This window comes from Bombina bombina, chromosome 8 (genome assembly GCF_027579735.1).
Source record: "Bombina bombina isolate aBomBom1 chromosome 8, aBomBom1.pri, whole genome shotgun sequence".
In the NCBI taxonomy this organism is placed as follows: Eukaryota; Metazoa; Chordata; class Amphibia; order Anura; family Bombinatoridae; genus Bombina; species Bombina bombina.
The window spans coordinates 248,928,736-248,942,915 of record NC_069506.1 but is presented as its reverse complement, the minus strand read 5'-3'; the positions used below and the strand labels follow the sequence as shown (position 1 = coordinate 248,942,915).

The 14,180-nt window shown below is 36.2% G+C and overlaps 1 protein-coding gene across 1 annotated transcript in view; it reads right to left on the bottom strand.

The window, feature by feature from the left end:
* LOC128638163 (sialoadhesin) overlaps nucleotides 1–14,180 on the bottom strand; it is a 140,269-nt gene that overhangs the window by 125,296 nt on the left and 793 nt on the right. Inside the window, exon 2 of the mRNA XM_053690027.1 lies at nucleotides 4,009–4,374. Coding sequence (XP_053546002.1) covers nucleotides 4,009–4,374 — 366 coding nt within the window. The remainder of the gene's footprint in view (nucleotides 1–4,008; nucleotides 4,375–14,180) is intronic.

Sequence of the window (14,180 nt, the reverse complement as noted above, 5' to 3'; positions counted from 1 at the left end):
AGGATTTACTTCTCCTCAACTGATGTACTGCTCCTCCACTGATGTACTTTTCCTCAACTGATGTACTGCTCCTCCACTGATGTACTTCTCCTCAACTGATGTACTGCTCCTCAAATTATTTACTGCTCCTCAACTGATGTACTGCTCCTCAACTGATGTACTGCTCCTCAACTGATATACTGCTCCTCAACTTAAGCTTCATTTTAACAGTAGGCAACCAGATCTACAGCTCTTCAATTTAAGCTAGTATTTTAACAAAAACCAACCATATATAACGCTCTTTAAAGGGACATGAAACCCAAACAATTTTTTTCCATTACTTAGATAGAGCATACAATTTTAAACTACCATCTATTTTACTTCTTTTATCAATTTTGCTTCATTATTTTGGTATCCTTTATAGAAAGAGCAGCAATGCACTACTGGGAGATAGCTGAACACATTGGTAAACCAATTATAAGAGGTATATTTGTGCAGCCACCAACCAGCTGCTAACTCCCAGCTTCTGGGCTTATCTTGGTATCCTTTACAACAAATTATACCAAGAAAATGAAACAAAGTAGATAATATAAGTTATTTGTAAAGTTGTTTAAACTTATATTGTTTACCTAATTAACAAAATAACATTTCTGGTTTTCACGTCCCTTTAACTTAAACTACACTTTAACAGAAAGCAACTATATAACAGCTCATTAAAGTATGCTCATTTGGGACTGAAAGTAACTGGATCATCAACTTAAACTACAATCTGACTAAAATAATCAGTCACATAATTCTGAAATGCTAAATCCTACAGTGTTAGGAAGTAACTCACTATACTTAAATAATTTAATAGAATTTTCCAGATAGAACTTTTTTTTTATATATTTTAGAAGGCTTTAAGTATTTATTTTATTTTTTATAAACTATGTTCTAATCAATTGCTCTACCATTGCTGACTCAGTGGAGCAATATTGATAACACAAGGTGTGCGATCAATATAATTTGACCACTCTAAAATTAGCATGCAAATTGTAAATTCAAGGTCTAAGAAATTAGCATTTGAACCTCCTAGGTTTAGCTTTCAACTAAGAATACCAAAAGAACAAAGCAAAATTGGTGAGAGTTTACAGTTAACCAGAGCTTTGAAGTTGCGCTATCCTGATGTGCAATAAATTCAATTGAGCTTAAGCCAATGAGGGATATTTATCAAGCCGTCAACCGCAAATACGCTGGAATTCCACAGCGTAATTGTGGCAAGCCTGATTCAACCTAGTTATCAAAGCCTGCAGACTGGCAAAAGTTGAAATTTGTGACGTAACATACGATCCACCAGTCTCAACCCGACACAGATCGATGCTTACGTCATTACAGACATTGCTGCACTATCAAAATAAAAAAGACCCCACAAAATAAAAAAAAACCCTAGCCTACAATAAACTACCAATGGCCCTTAAAAGGGCCTTTTGCAAGGTATTGCCCCAAAGAAATCAGCTCTTTTACCTGTAAAAAAAAATACAAACACCACCCAACAGTAAAACCCACCACCGACACAACCAACCCCCCCAAATAAAAACCTAGCTAAAAAAACCTAAGCTCCCCATTGCCCTGAAAAGGGCATTTGTATGGGCATTGCCCTTAAAAGGGCATTTAGCTCTTTTACATTGCCCAAAGTCCCTAACCTAAAAATTAAACCCACCCAATAAACCCTTAAAAAAACACTAACCACCGACGACGATCCACTTACAGTTTTCGAAGACTGGACATCCATTCTCATCCAAGCAGCAGAAGTCCTCATCGAAGCTGGCAGAAGTCTTCATCCAAGCGGGCAGAAGTCTTCATCCAGACGGCATCTTCTATCTTCATTCATCTGGCGCGGCTCCATCTTCAAGACATCCGGCGCGGAGCATCCTCTTCTTCTGACGTCTGTTGAAGAATGAAGTTTCCCTTTAACTGACGTCATCCAAAATGGCATCCCTAACATTCTGATTGGCTGATAGAATTCTATCAGCCAATAGGAATTAAGGGGAAAAAATCCTATTGGCTGTTGCAATCAGCCAATAGGATTGAGCTCTCATCATATTGGCTGATCAATGAAAGCTCAATCCTATTGGCTGATTGCAACAGCCAATAGGATTTTCCCCCGTTAATTCCTATTGGCTGATAGAATTCTATCAGCCATTCAGAATGTAAGGGACGCCATCTTGGATGACATCATTTAAAGGGAAACTTCATTCTTCAACAGACGTCGGAAGACAATGAAGACTTCTGCCCGATTGGATGAAGACTTCTGCTGGCTTCGATGATGACTTCTGCCGCTTGGATGAGGATGGATGCCCGGTCTTCGACAACTGTAAGTGGATCGTCGATAGTTAGTGTTAGGTTTTTTTAAGGGTTTATTGGGTGGGTTTTAATTTTAGGTTAGGGACTTTGGGTAATGTAAAAGAGCTAAATGCCCTTTTAAGGGCAATGCCCATACAAATGCTCTTTTCAGGGCGATGGGGAGCTTAGTTTTTTTAGATAGGTTTTTATTTGGGGGGTTGGTTGGTTGGGTGGTGAGTTTTACTGTTGGGGGGTTGTTTGTATTTTTTTTACAGAGCTTATTTCTTTGGGGCAATGCCCCGCAAAAGGCCCTTTTAAGGGCCATTGGTAGTTTATTGTAGGCTAGTTTTTTTATTTTGGTGGTCTTTTTAATTTTGTTAGGGCTCTTAGATTAGGTGTAATTGTTTTTTATTTTTAATACTGTGTTTTTTTGTTTTTTTGTAACAGTGTTTTTTTATTTTTTGTAACTTAGTTGTTATTTTTTGTAATTTAGTCATTTGTAATTGTAGATTTAAAGAACTTGAGTAGGGTCAGATTTTTAAATATTTAATATAGTTAATTGAATTGGTAGTTTAATGTAATTTTAGTATAATAGTTAGTGTAGGTTAATTAATAGTTTAATATAGTTTAATGTAATTTTAGTATAATAGGGTAGGTAAATTAATAGTTTAATATAGTTTAATTTAATTCTACAGGTAAGTTTAAATTTATTATAAGATAGGGATGAGGTGATTTAATGTAAAGTTAGCGGGTTGTTAGGTTTAGGGGTTAATAGCTTAAATTAGTTTATGGCGATGTGGGGGGCTGGCGGTTTAGGAGTTAATAGGTTTAGTAAGTGGTAGTTATGTGGGAGGCCAGGGGTTTAGGGGTTAATACATTTATTTAGTTGCGGAGGGGTCTGGGAGAGGCGGGATAGGGGCTAATAATTTTATTTCATTGTGGTGAGCTCCGGATGCGGCGGGATAGGGGTTAATACATTTTTTTAGTTTCAGTGGGCTCCGGGAGCAGCGGGATAGGGGTTAATACTTTTATTTAGTTGTGGAGGGGTCTGGGAGTGACGGGATAGGTGTTAATACTTTTATTTAGTTGCGGAGGGGTCCAGGAGCAGCGGGATAGGGGTTAATACTTTTATTTAGTTGCGGTGGGCTCTGGGAGTGGCGGATAGGGGTTAATACTTTTATTTAGTTGCAGTGGGCTCCGGGAGCGGCTTGATAGAGGTTAAACATTTTAGTATAGTGGTGGTGTTTAGTGACAGGGTATAAATAAAGTTGGGAAAAAAACGAATAGCAGTGAGATCGATGACTGTTAGTTAACAACAGTCCACAGCTCATCGCCCCGTACTTGGTGCGCAGCCTTTTGCCGGCTTTTTTTAATAAATATGGAGATCGTATTCAGGTCTACGGCCGCGATGTTAGGCGATGTTAGGCGAGCGTATTGGTGCCGTCGAATACAGCATAGTTGACGGCTTGATAATTTGGCCTCAATGTGTTCACTTTCAACCTGTAATAAGTGCGCTACTTTCTGATGCACATAAAGAGCCTCGATAAACCCCTTTGCGCTTGCGTGTAACAGTTAATGTGCCACTAGCAATCTAGCCCTAAAAGCTGTTATAGTATTCTAGTCTGTTGACCATCAGTCATTAATTATTCATACTTTGCGAGTATACACATACGAATCAATAGCAGTTTTATCTAGTGATAATTTTACCTGTTACTTTGACCTCAACACTTTGTTTTTCATTGAGATCCCAAGAGTTTATCCTTGTGCTGATTCCTGGATAATACAGTTTATCATTTTCCACATTATTAATCCTTAAGGTACAGCTTATTGTTGTATTTCCCACAAGAGAGGTTCTTCCTTTGTATTTTGATAACACTCTTGATGGATTTCCGCTGTTGTAAATTTGTAGATAATCAACAGGATGGTACAAGTACCAAATTATATTGAATGGCTTGTCATATAATTGAGGTCGAGTGAATGTGCATGGAATTTCCACACATGCATCCTTAAAGGCTTGAATGGACCTTGGGAAAGTAAAAGACCAATTTTGGCAGGTCGAGACTTGAAAACACACTGGAAAACAAATGCTAAATTATTATACGAAGCAAAACTACAGCATCTGCAACTTAAACAAAAGAATAAATACAGCTAAAATAATTTTCTACAGTATTAATTGAAATGTTAAAGTACATATAAATGAGAAAGAAAAATTGGCTTAACTGTGTATTAAAGACAAATGGGTAAATTACATTAATGGGACATAAAAAGTGTTGTAATAACAAAGCATTACTTTTGCCTAACAATACATTAACCCCTTAAGGACAAGGCCATTTTTCAATTTCTTTCCCCTAAGGAACAGGGCTATTTTAACATTTCTGTGGTGTTTGTGTTTAGCTGTAATTTTCCTCTCACTCATTTACTTTACCCACACATATTAAATACCGTTTTTTTTGCCTTAAAATGGACTTTCTAAAGATACCATTATTTTCATCATATCTTCTAATATACTATAAAAAATATATAAAATATGAGGAAAAAATGAAAAAAACCCTCACTTTTTCTAACTTTGACCCCCAAAATCTGTTACACATCTACAACCACCAAAAAACACCCATGCTAAATAGTTTCTAAATTTTGTCCTGAGTTTAGAAATACCCAATGTTTACATGTTCTTTGCTTTTTTGGCAAGTTATAGGGCAATAAGTACAAGTAGCACTTTGCTATTTCCAAACCACTTTTTTTCAAAATTAGCGCTAGTTACATTGGGACACTGATATCTTTCAGGAATCCCTGAATATCCCTTGACATGTATATTTTTTTTTTAGAAGACATACCAAAGTATTGTTCTAGGCCCATTTTGGTATATTTCATGCCACCATTTCACCGCCAAATGAGATCAAATAAAAAAAATTGTTCACTTTTTCACACATTTTTTCCACAAACTTTAGGTTTCTCACTGAAATTATTTGCAAACAACTTGTCAATCCCCCCCAAACAGCTCTCAACCCTCCCCCTCTACCTTATTGGTAGCCATTTTGGGTACTGGCAGCTGTCTGCCAGTACCCAGTTTACTAAAAAAAAATTTTTTTTTAATTTTATTCATTTTTTCTGTAGTGTAGCTCCCCCCCCCCCCAAGACCAACCCCACCCCCTCCCAGATCCCTTAGATGCTTTTTTAAAAATAAATTTTACCCCACTTTTATTAAAAAACATTTTCTGTAGTGTAGCCATTCCCACCCACTTCCACCCCGTGCACACGCTCGCCCCTACCCCCCCCCGTGCACGCGCGTGCCTCTGTGCGCACGCCCGGCTATCCCGCCCACGATCCCACCTCCCTCCACATCATAGCTCACATCGATGGCCACCCACCTGCCTCCCACTGCAGCTCCCACCCACCAACGATACCGGCCATCGAGAGTGGCTCTCTCTGCATCAGATGGCCAAGGGGTGTTATATCGATATCGAGGCATCACTGCAATAACCGGAAAGTGGCTGGAAGTGATCAGGATTGCTTCCAGCCGTTTTAAACCCCTAAAGTCGTACAGGGTACGTCGCTGGTCTTTAAAGACCAGTTTGTGTGCGATGTACCCTGTACGACATGCGTCCTTAAGGGGTTAATATATCAGCTAAGCATTTTCTGAATACATTGGCTGGTTTACTTCAATTGTTTATCAATGACCAAATTCTATCTACGATATTCTTTGTTTGGAGCAGCCAATAAAGACTTACCAAAGTAAACAATGTTAGCCACTGTTATTCTGCTAGCAAAATGCGGGATAGATTACAAGTGGAGCGCTAATTAGCCCTTTCGTTAGAGTGCTACCTGGGCTAGCAGTAAACTGTTTGCATGTGTCAGGTTGCACTGGTAATTTGATTTAAAAGTAAAAGGTTATCACTCCAGCGCTAACCCGACGTGTGCAAAAACCCAAAATAACAATAAAAAGATTTAATTCTATCGACTGATTTCAATTTGAACATGAAAATCAGCCAATAGAAATGCAAGGGTACCCCAATATAAAAGAAGTACCTTGCATTCAAAAGTCAGTGTGAGGCTGGTGACCTCATGAACAGGACCTCCGTGTTGATGATCTGATGATGGATGAAGACTGCCACCTCCAGGATGAAGATAAGAAGATGGACTGCCGCCGGGATAAGGAAAGACCACTGCCAAGATGAAGATGGAGTGCCACCATCATATTCGAGTTTAGTGTTAGGTTGTTTTTTTTAGATGAGGGACTTTTTTTTTCTCTGGGCAGCAAAAGAACTAAATGTGCTTTTAAGGGCAATGCCCAGCCACATGCCCTGTTCAGGGCACTTTTTAAAGTAGTTTTTAGATTTTTTGGGGTGGTGGGGGTTATTGTTAGAAGCTGTATGTTTTTTTTTGGGGGGGGTTCTTCATAAAAAGAGCTGCTTCACTTTAGGGCAATGCCTACAAAAGGCCCCCTAGTTTAGTGTAAGAAGAAATATATTTTTTTCACTTTGGGGTGTTTTGGGGGGTTAGAATAGGCATAACTCTTTATTTTTGGTAATTTGTTTGTTATTTTTGTAATGGTAGGTTTTCTATTTTTTGTAATGTAAGGTTATTATTTTTCTTTTTTTTTAACAGTAATAGTTTTTTGTAATTTTACAGAGAAAACAGGAGAATAGAGGGACAACTCATGTGTGTATCAGTATGTGAGAATAAATCAATCAAATAGGCAATGCCAAATGGGTACTCACATTTGGCACAAGTACACTTATGTACTGGTAGAAGCAGACTGGTAACTTATGGTGTACCAGCTAACCCTCTGAAGGTGAAGATAGACCAGTGCAGGGGGATCCTGCACACTCGTTGCACAAAGATTTCAAAAGAATTCAGATACAGTAATTGAACTGCTTAAGAAGGTGCTGAACCAGAGCTTGTATAAAACAAGTTAGTTTATTAAAAACAAATTAAAAACAGTAACAAGCAATGGTTACATATAATGCAACGCATTTCTCAGCCTTAGCACGGGCTGTTTCATCAGGCATAATACACCTTCCAACTGACAAACTATTTAAACTAAATCCAGCCAATAGTGAACAAGGACACACCCATAATGGGCGTGTGAAAGTACATACATCCTTAATAGGTTAATTGACAATAAGCAACATTCTTATAATAGGAATAGATACAAAACAATACTGTATAACATTGTATTATATAAACTGTACTATAAAGTGTAATCCCAACATTACAATCATACATGGCAACAATATAATAACATGTATAACATCAAATACTGCAATATCAGTTATAATCAAACAATGTAATCATACATGACAACAATATAATAATATGTATAATATCAGATGCCTAAAATATTTATGTCTATACACATAACTGTTGTACAAGTGTATACATATATCCTCTGATGGACAGACAGACAATATTAGTGAATTCACAGCACTGGAAACATGCACAACACATATCTCAATCTCCATGGGTCCAATAATAATTATACTTATTTAATAATGGTACATTTAGAGTAAAGGGTTTATAATCATTTCCCTAAAATCTTGTTGTACTCACAGTTACAGATTGTGTTCATGTGTTTAGTTTTTTTGTGATTAATTAACCCATGTTGAATAATCGCCATACACTCTAGGCGTTCATAATATATAGATCATATGTTATACACGGACTGCTGAGTAAACAAACAACTGTGAGGATTTCACATTGGCAACATAGAGTCAATCCTAATATATAAAGATATGTATTATACACCAGCTGCTTAATAAACAAATATCCACATTGACAACATTGAGCCAATCATAATATCCTGATCTCCTTTGACTTACTCTATTTCACCAATAGTGTAGCATTAGGGGTATGACGCATGACGCTAGCCAGTGAAATGAAAAATCTAAAGCGGGTCATAGTGACGATCTAACTAAGACATGTTCACTAGTGATTGGATCTAAAATGAAGACGCTCCTATGTGGGCGTGGTCTACTATCGTAATAGTTTTGGTGTTCCTTAATATTGACCAGATTATGTGCACTATGTAAAGTGTACGTTAATTCCACTAATGTAACTATAAACTAACATAATCTGGTCAATATTAAAGAACACCAAAAATATTACAAGAGTACACCATGCCCACATAAGAGCGTCATCATTTTAGATCCAATCACTTGTCTTAGTTAGATCATCACTATGACCCGCTTTAGATTTTTTATTTCACTGGCTGAGGTCATGCGTCATACGCCTAATGCTAGATTGGTGAAATAGAGTAAGTCAAAGGAGATCAGGATATTATGATTGGCTCAATGTTGTCAATGTGGATGTTTGTTTATTAAATAGCCAGTGTATAATACATATCTTTATATATTAGGATTGGCTCTATGTTGCCAATGTGAAATCCTCATGGTTGTTTGTTTACTCAGCAGTCCGTGTATAACATATGATCTATATATTATGAATGCCTAGGGGGATATTTATCAAAGGTCTGGCGGACCTGATCCAACAGTGCCGATCAGGTCCACCAGACCTCGCTGAATTCGGAAAGCAATACGCTCTCCATATTCAGCATTGCATCAGCAGCTCTTGTGAGCTGCTGGTGCAACACCGCCCTGTAGCAGGGAGGTGTCAATCAATCTGATTGTGCTCAAAGCAGGCGGACAGGGTTATGGAGCAGCGGTCTTTAGACCGCTGCTTCATAACTGCTGTTTCTGGTGAGCCTGCAGGCTCACCAGAAACACAGGCCCTCAAGCTCCATCCGGAGCTTGATAAATGGGCCCCATAGAGTGCATGGCAATTATTCAACATGGGTTAATTAATAACAAAATAACTAAACACATGACCGCAATCTGTAACTGTGAGTACAACAAGATTTTAGGGAAATGATTATAAACCCTTTACTCTAAATGTACCATTATTAAATAAGTAGAATTATTATTGGACCCATGGAGATTGAGATATGTGGTGTGCATGTTTCCAGTGCTGTGAATTCACTAATATTGTCTGTCTGTCCATCAGAGGATATATGTATACACTTGTACAACAGTTATGTGTATAGACATACATATTTTAGGCATCTGATATTATACATATTATTATATTGTTGTCATGTATGATTACATTGTATGATTATAACTGATATTGCAGTATTTGATGTTTTACATGTTATTATATTGTTGCCATGTATGATTGTATTGTTGGGATTACACTTTATAATGCAGTTTATATAATACAATGTTATACAGTATTATTTTGTATCTATTCCTATTATAAGAATGTTGCTTATTGTCAATTAACCTATTAAGGATGTATGTACTTTCACACGCCCATTATGGGTGTGTCCTTGTTCACTATTGGCTAGATTTAGCTTAAATAGTTTGTCAGTTGGAAGGTGTATTATGCCTGATGAAACAGCCCGTGCTAAGGCTGAGAAATGCGTTGCATTATATGTAACTATTGCTTGTTACTGTTTTTAATTTGTTTTTAATAAACTAAGTTGTTTTATACAAGCTCTGGTTCAGCACCTTCTTAAGCATATCAATTACTGTATCTGACTTCTTTTGAAATCTTTGTGCACCGAGTGTGGCAGGATCCCCCTGCACTGGTCGATCTTCACCTTCAGAGGGTTAGCTGGTACACCGTTAGTGTCCAGCCTGCTTCTACCAGTACATAAGTGTACTTGTGCCAAATGTGAGTACCCATTTTGCATTGCCTATTTGATTGATTTATTCTGACATACTGATACACACATGAGGTGCCCCTCTATTCTTCTGTTTTCTCTGTAGCTACTTCCGGACAAGTCTGTGAGGAGGAGAGCAGCCTTTCACCTGTGCCGCATTGACAGAGTTGGATGACTTGATCACATGGATTCACTATACCATCTCTAATTCAATATCCCAATTGGGACTCTCTGCTGGGACTACATCTATTAATGAATGACCATTGGATTACATAGTTTGATTAATATGCTATACTAATACTTGTTTTATGCATGCAATTTTCCATGTATTTTGGCGTTTCATTGTATTAAAGGGACACTGAACCTAAATTTTTTCTTTTGTGATTCAGATAGAGCTTTAAGCAACTTTCTAATTTACTCCTATTATCATATTGTCTTCATTCTCTTGGTATCTTTATTTGAAATGCAAGAATGTAAGTTTAGATGCCAGACCATTTTTGGTGAACAATCTAGGTTGTCCTTGCTGATTGGTGGATACATTTATCCACCAATAAAAAAGTGCTGTCCAGAGTCCTGAAACCCCCAAAAAAGCTTAGAGAACGAAGAAAAATTGATAACAGGAGTAAATTAGAAAGTTGCTTAAAATTGCATGCTCTATCTGAATCACGAAAGAAAAAAATTGGGTTCAGTATCCCTTTAAGTGGAGATAATATTGTCTTTACATACATAACAATAGAGTGCCCCCTTTTACCTAGTATATATCACTTTTTGTTATTTTAGTTTAGTTTTTTATGTAAGCTTTGGTAGTTAGTTTTTTTGGTAAAGGTAAAATTAGTCTATTTTTGGTTAACTTAGGGGGTGATAGGTTAGAGGGTTTAAATGTAAGTGCGTTAATTTGCATTGGGGGCTGATGATTTAGGGGGTTAATAATGTAGTGGGGACTTTGCGATGTGGGGGAATAATGGTTTAGAGGTTTATAGTGTAGTAGCTTATATTGCGGTGGGGGTGTGGTGGCTTAGGGGTTAATAGTGTAGAAGATTACTTTGCAGTGGGGGGTGTAGCAGTTTAAAGGTTAATAGTGTAACGTGGTTGTTTGTGATGTGGGGGGTGGCAGTTTAGGGGTTCAAATTGTAATTTAACGCGACTGTTTCCTCCGTACAAACTTTTTACACAACCTTTCAGGTCGCATACAAAGTATGAGCAGTAAATGCGATCACATTTACTTTCAACTTGTAATAGAAGCACAGATTACCACTCAACGCTACCCATAGAAAATATGAGGAGTATAAATAAATGTGATTTTGCACAAAGAATTTGCGGTAATTTTAACAGCACGCCACTTGTAATATGGATTTCATACATTTTTTTTTACCAACCCCAATGTTGTTTATTATCAATGACTTGCTGTTATTTAATTAATGTTGATTGGTAGAGAAATAAGTGTGAATATTGAATACATCTATAATTTAAAATTCAAGATCTGCATCTATAAATTTAATTTCTAAATTTAAATACCAAAAACATATATCAGTGTTTCTCAATCCTTTTATTGAATCTAAAATTGAATGGTGTTTTTATTTTTATAAAACCTTCACAACAAAGATAACATCCAAAGAGATTTCCCATCAAAACATACATTTAACCTATTTTAGGATGGACTGTCTATTTATTTTTGTGATGTAATTTTGAAATGTAAAAATAATAACGATCATATCAAGATTCTAGACAGCTCGCAAAGTAAAACACCATGCTGCTAGGTTACAATTCACTTAAATAAATCCCACTCAAGACACTAGCGACAGAATGGATGCAGGGATCTGATACAATGCATATTTTGGGCCCTCTAAGTAATACTTAGTGGTAACTTATTAAAATACAAAATGACTGATGCACTGGACAATTAAAAGAGATAGTGTACAAGAGCCTCATACCAGCCCCAGAAAAAGGGTCCTCTTGTTGTAACCAATAGGTTTTACAAGTGGAGTATTTAACGCTCTCACTTGCGCTAACTCTGATAGAAGTAAACATTTTGTGAGCGTTGTGTAGAGCTTGCATTACAAGTTAAAAGTAAAAACTATTTGCTTGAGTGCTAACTCAATGCGCACAAAAAGCTGAACTTCAAATATCGCACGTGTGTTAACTTATTCCTCCATAGAAGTCAATGGAGTAAAAAAACTCACACGCGAGCAAACCTGATCACATATTCTCAAGTGCTCTAACCCAATATGAATATTTCACATTCCAATGTTCTTTACATAGCAGAATATGTTCTATGTATTCATAAATACATATCTCTACATATATCTGATGCTATTTTGGTAAAATATATATCTATACATATAGATGATTATTTATAGGTACAGATATATACATATATATATATATATATATATATAATATCTAAAAAAAACAAGAGAAATTGGTAATCTATGACTGCACCTCACTGACGAGGCCCACAATAGGCCGAAACGTACGTCTTTTTAAATAGTGCGCCCTGTCTTGATTACCAATTTCTCTTGTTTTTTATATTTTCTTCTTATCGAAGCTGGAGGTCTTGGGGACCCACCAACTCTGATAGGTAGTCTGTGGCGGCACGGTTACTATATTATTATTATTTTTATCTCCACCTACGGGGTCCCTTTCTTTGCGCCTTACTCACATTTCCTCTTTTTTTCTAAAATAATAATATCTATTTATAAATACATAGAACATGTTCTGCTATATGCAGAACATTGGAATGTGAAATATTTACAGTAAATACACAGTATAACACTTTATTAAATATGAATATTGCATAAATATGCTTTTACATGTTTTCATTTACTTAACTGGATATGTATGTATCGCAATGTTAAAGCCTTTTGACTGCCTTTTTTTTTCTAACACCTGAGATCTCATATTTTTGAGCCCTTATAACTTTTATGTTCAATATTTTTTTTTAATAATTTTTATTAGATGGTATTATTATTAGTGTAACTGTACTCTGTAATGTATTTTTGATGTGTTTTGTGACACTTTTTAACCAGAGCTCTGAGGAATCGCTATCCCGACGAGTGTTAACTTAAATTGCGCTCAAACGTATGCGTTTACTTTCAACTTGTAATACGAGCACTACACCTGACGCTTGGAAACAGATGCAATAGACCAATTTTGCTTGCACGTAACTGTTAGATTGCCAATCGTAATCTGGAAAAAAAATATTTGTTTTATAGTGAAGGCAAAAATCTTATTAGAACAGAATAATCATAAATCAACAGGTTGAATAAATGACTTGAATTGAAAAACATACTGACTATGTGAGACCAACAGGAGGACCCTGTGTAGGTTGGGGGACTGTGTTGTTTATAGATAGAACTTTGCCAACTTTAGAGGAAATTGAATCCCTCAAAGTGTGTTAGTAATATTCTTGGTTTGATGTCTCCACAGATTTTCTTTGCACTGAATCCATTATGCAGCCTGAATATGAAGACTTTGGCAGTCTATGACATTTTAATTTGAACTCTAATAAAGGATAAACTCAAATGTTTAATTTACATCTGATACCTGCAAATGTATTATTCATTGTTATCTATTATAGTTATGTTTATAATTAAAGGGACAGTCAACACCAGAATTTTTGTTGTTTTAAAAGATAGATAATCCCTTAATTACCAATTCCCCAGTTTTGCATAATCAACACAGTTATAATTATACACGTTTTACCTTTGTAATTACCTTGTATCTAAGCCTCAGCAGACTGCCCCCTTATTTCAGTTCTTTTGACAGACTTACATTTTAACCAATCAGAGCTGACTCCATGGTAAATTCATGTACATGAGCTCAATGTTATCTATATGAAACATGTGAAATAATGCCCTCTATTGGACAAAACTATCAAAATGCATTTAGATTAGAGGCGGCCAATTAGCATATGAACATCCTAGGTCTAGCTTTCAACTAAGAATACCAAGAGAACAAAGCAAAATTGGTGATAAAAGTAAATTGGAAAGTTGTTTAAAATTACATGCCCTATTTGAAACATGAAAGTTTTTTTGGACTTGACTGTCCCTTTAAGCTTTATTTCAAGTGGTTATACAAGACAGACTCTAAACCATATAAAAATAACATATAACATTTTCTAAATATATTCTCCTAAACACTTTTTAAAACAATGATGCAGTTTTGTTGTAGTGCTATCTAAAATTGTGAGAAATTAATTATTATTTTTCAACTTCAAATA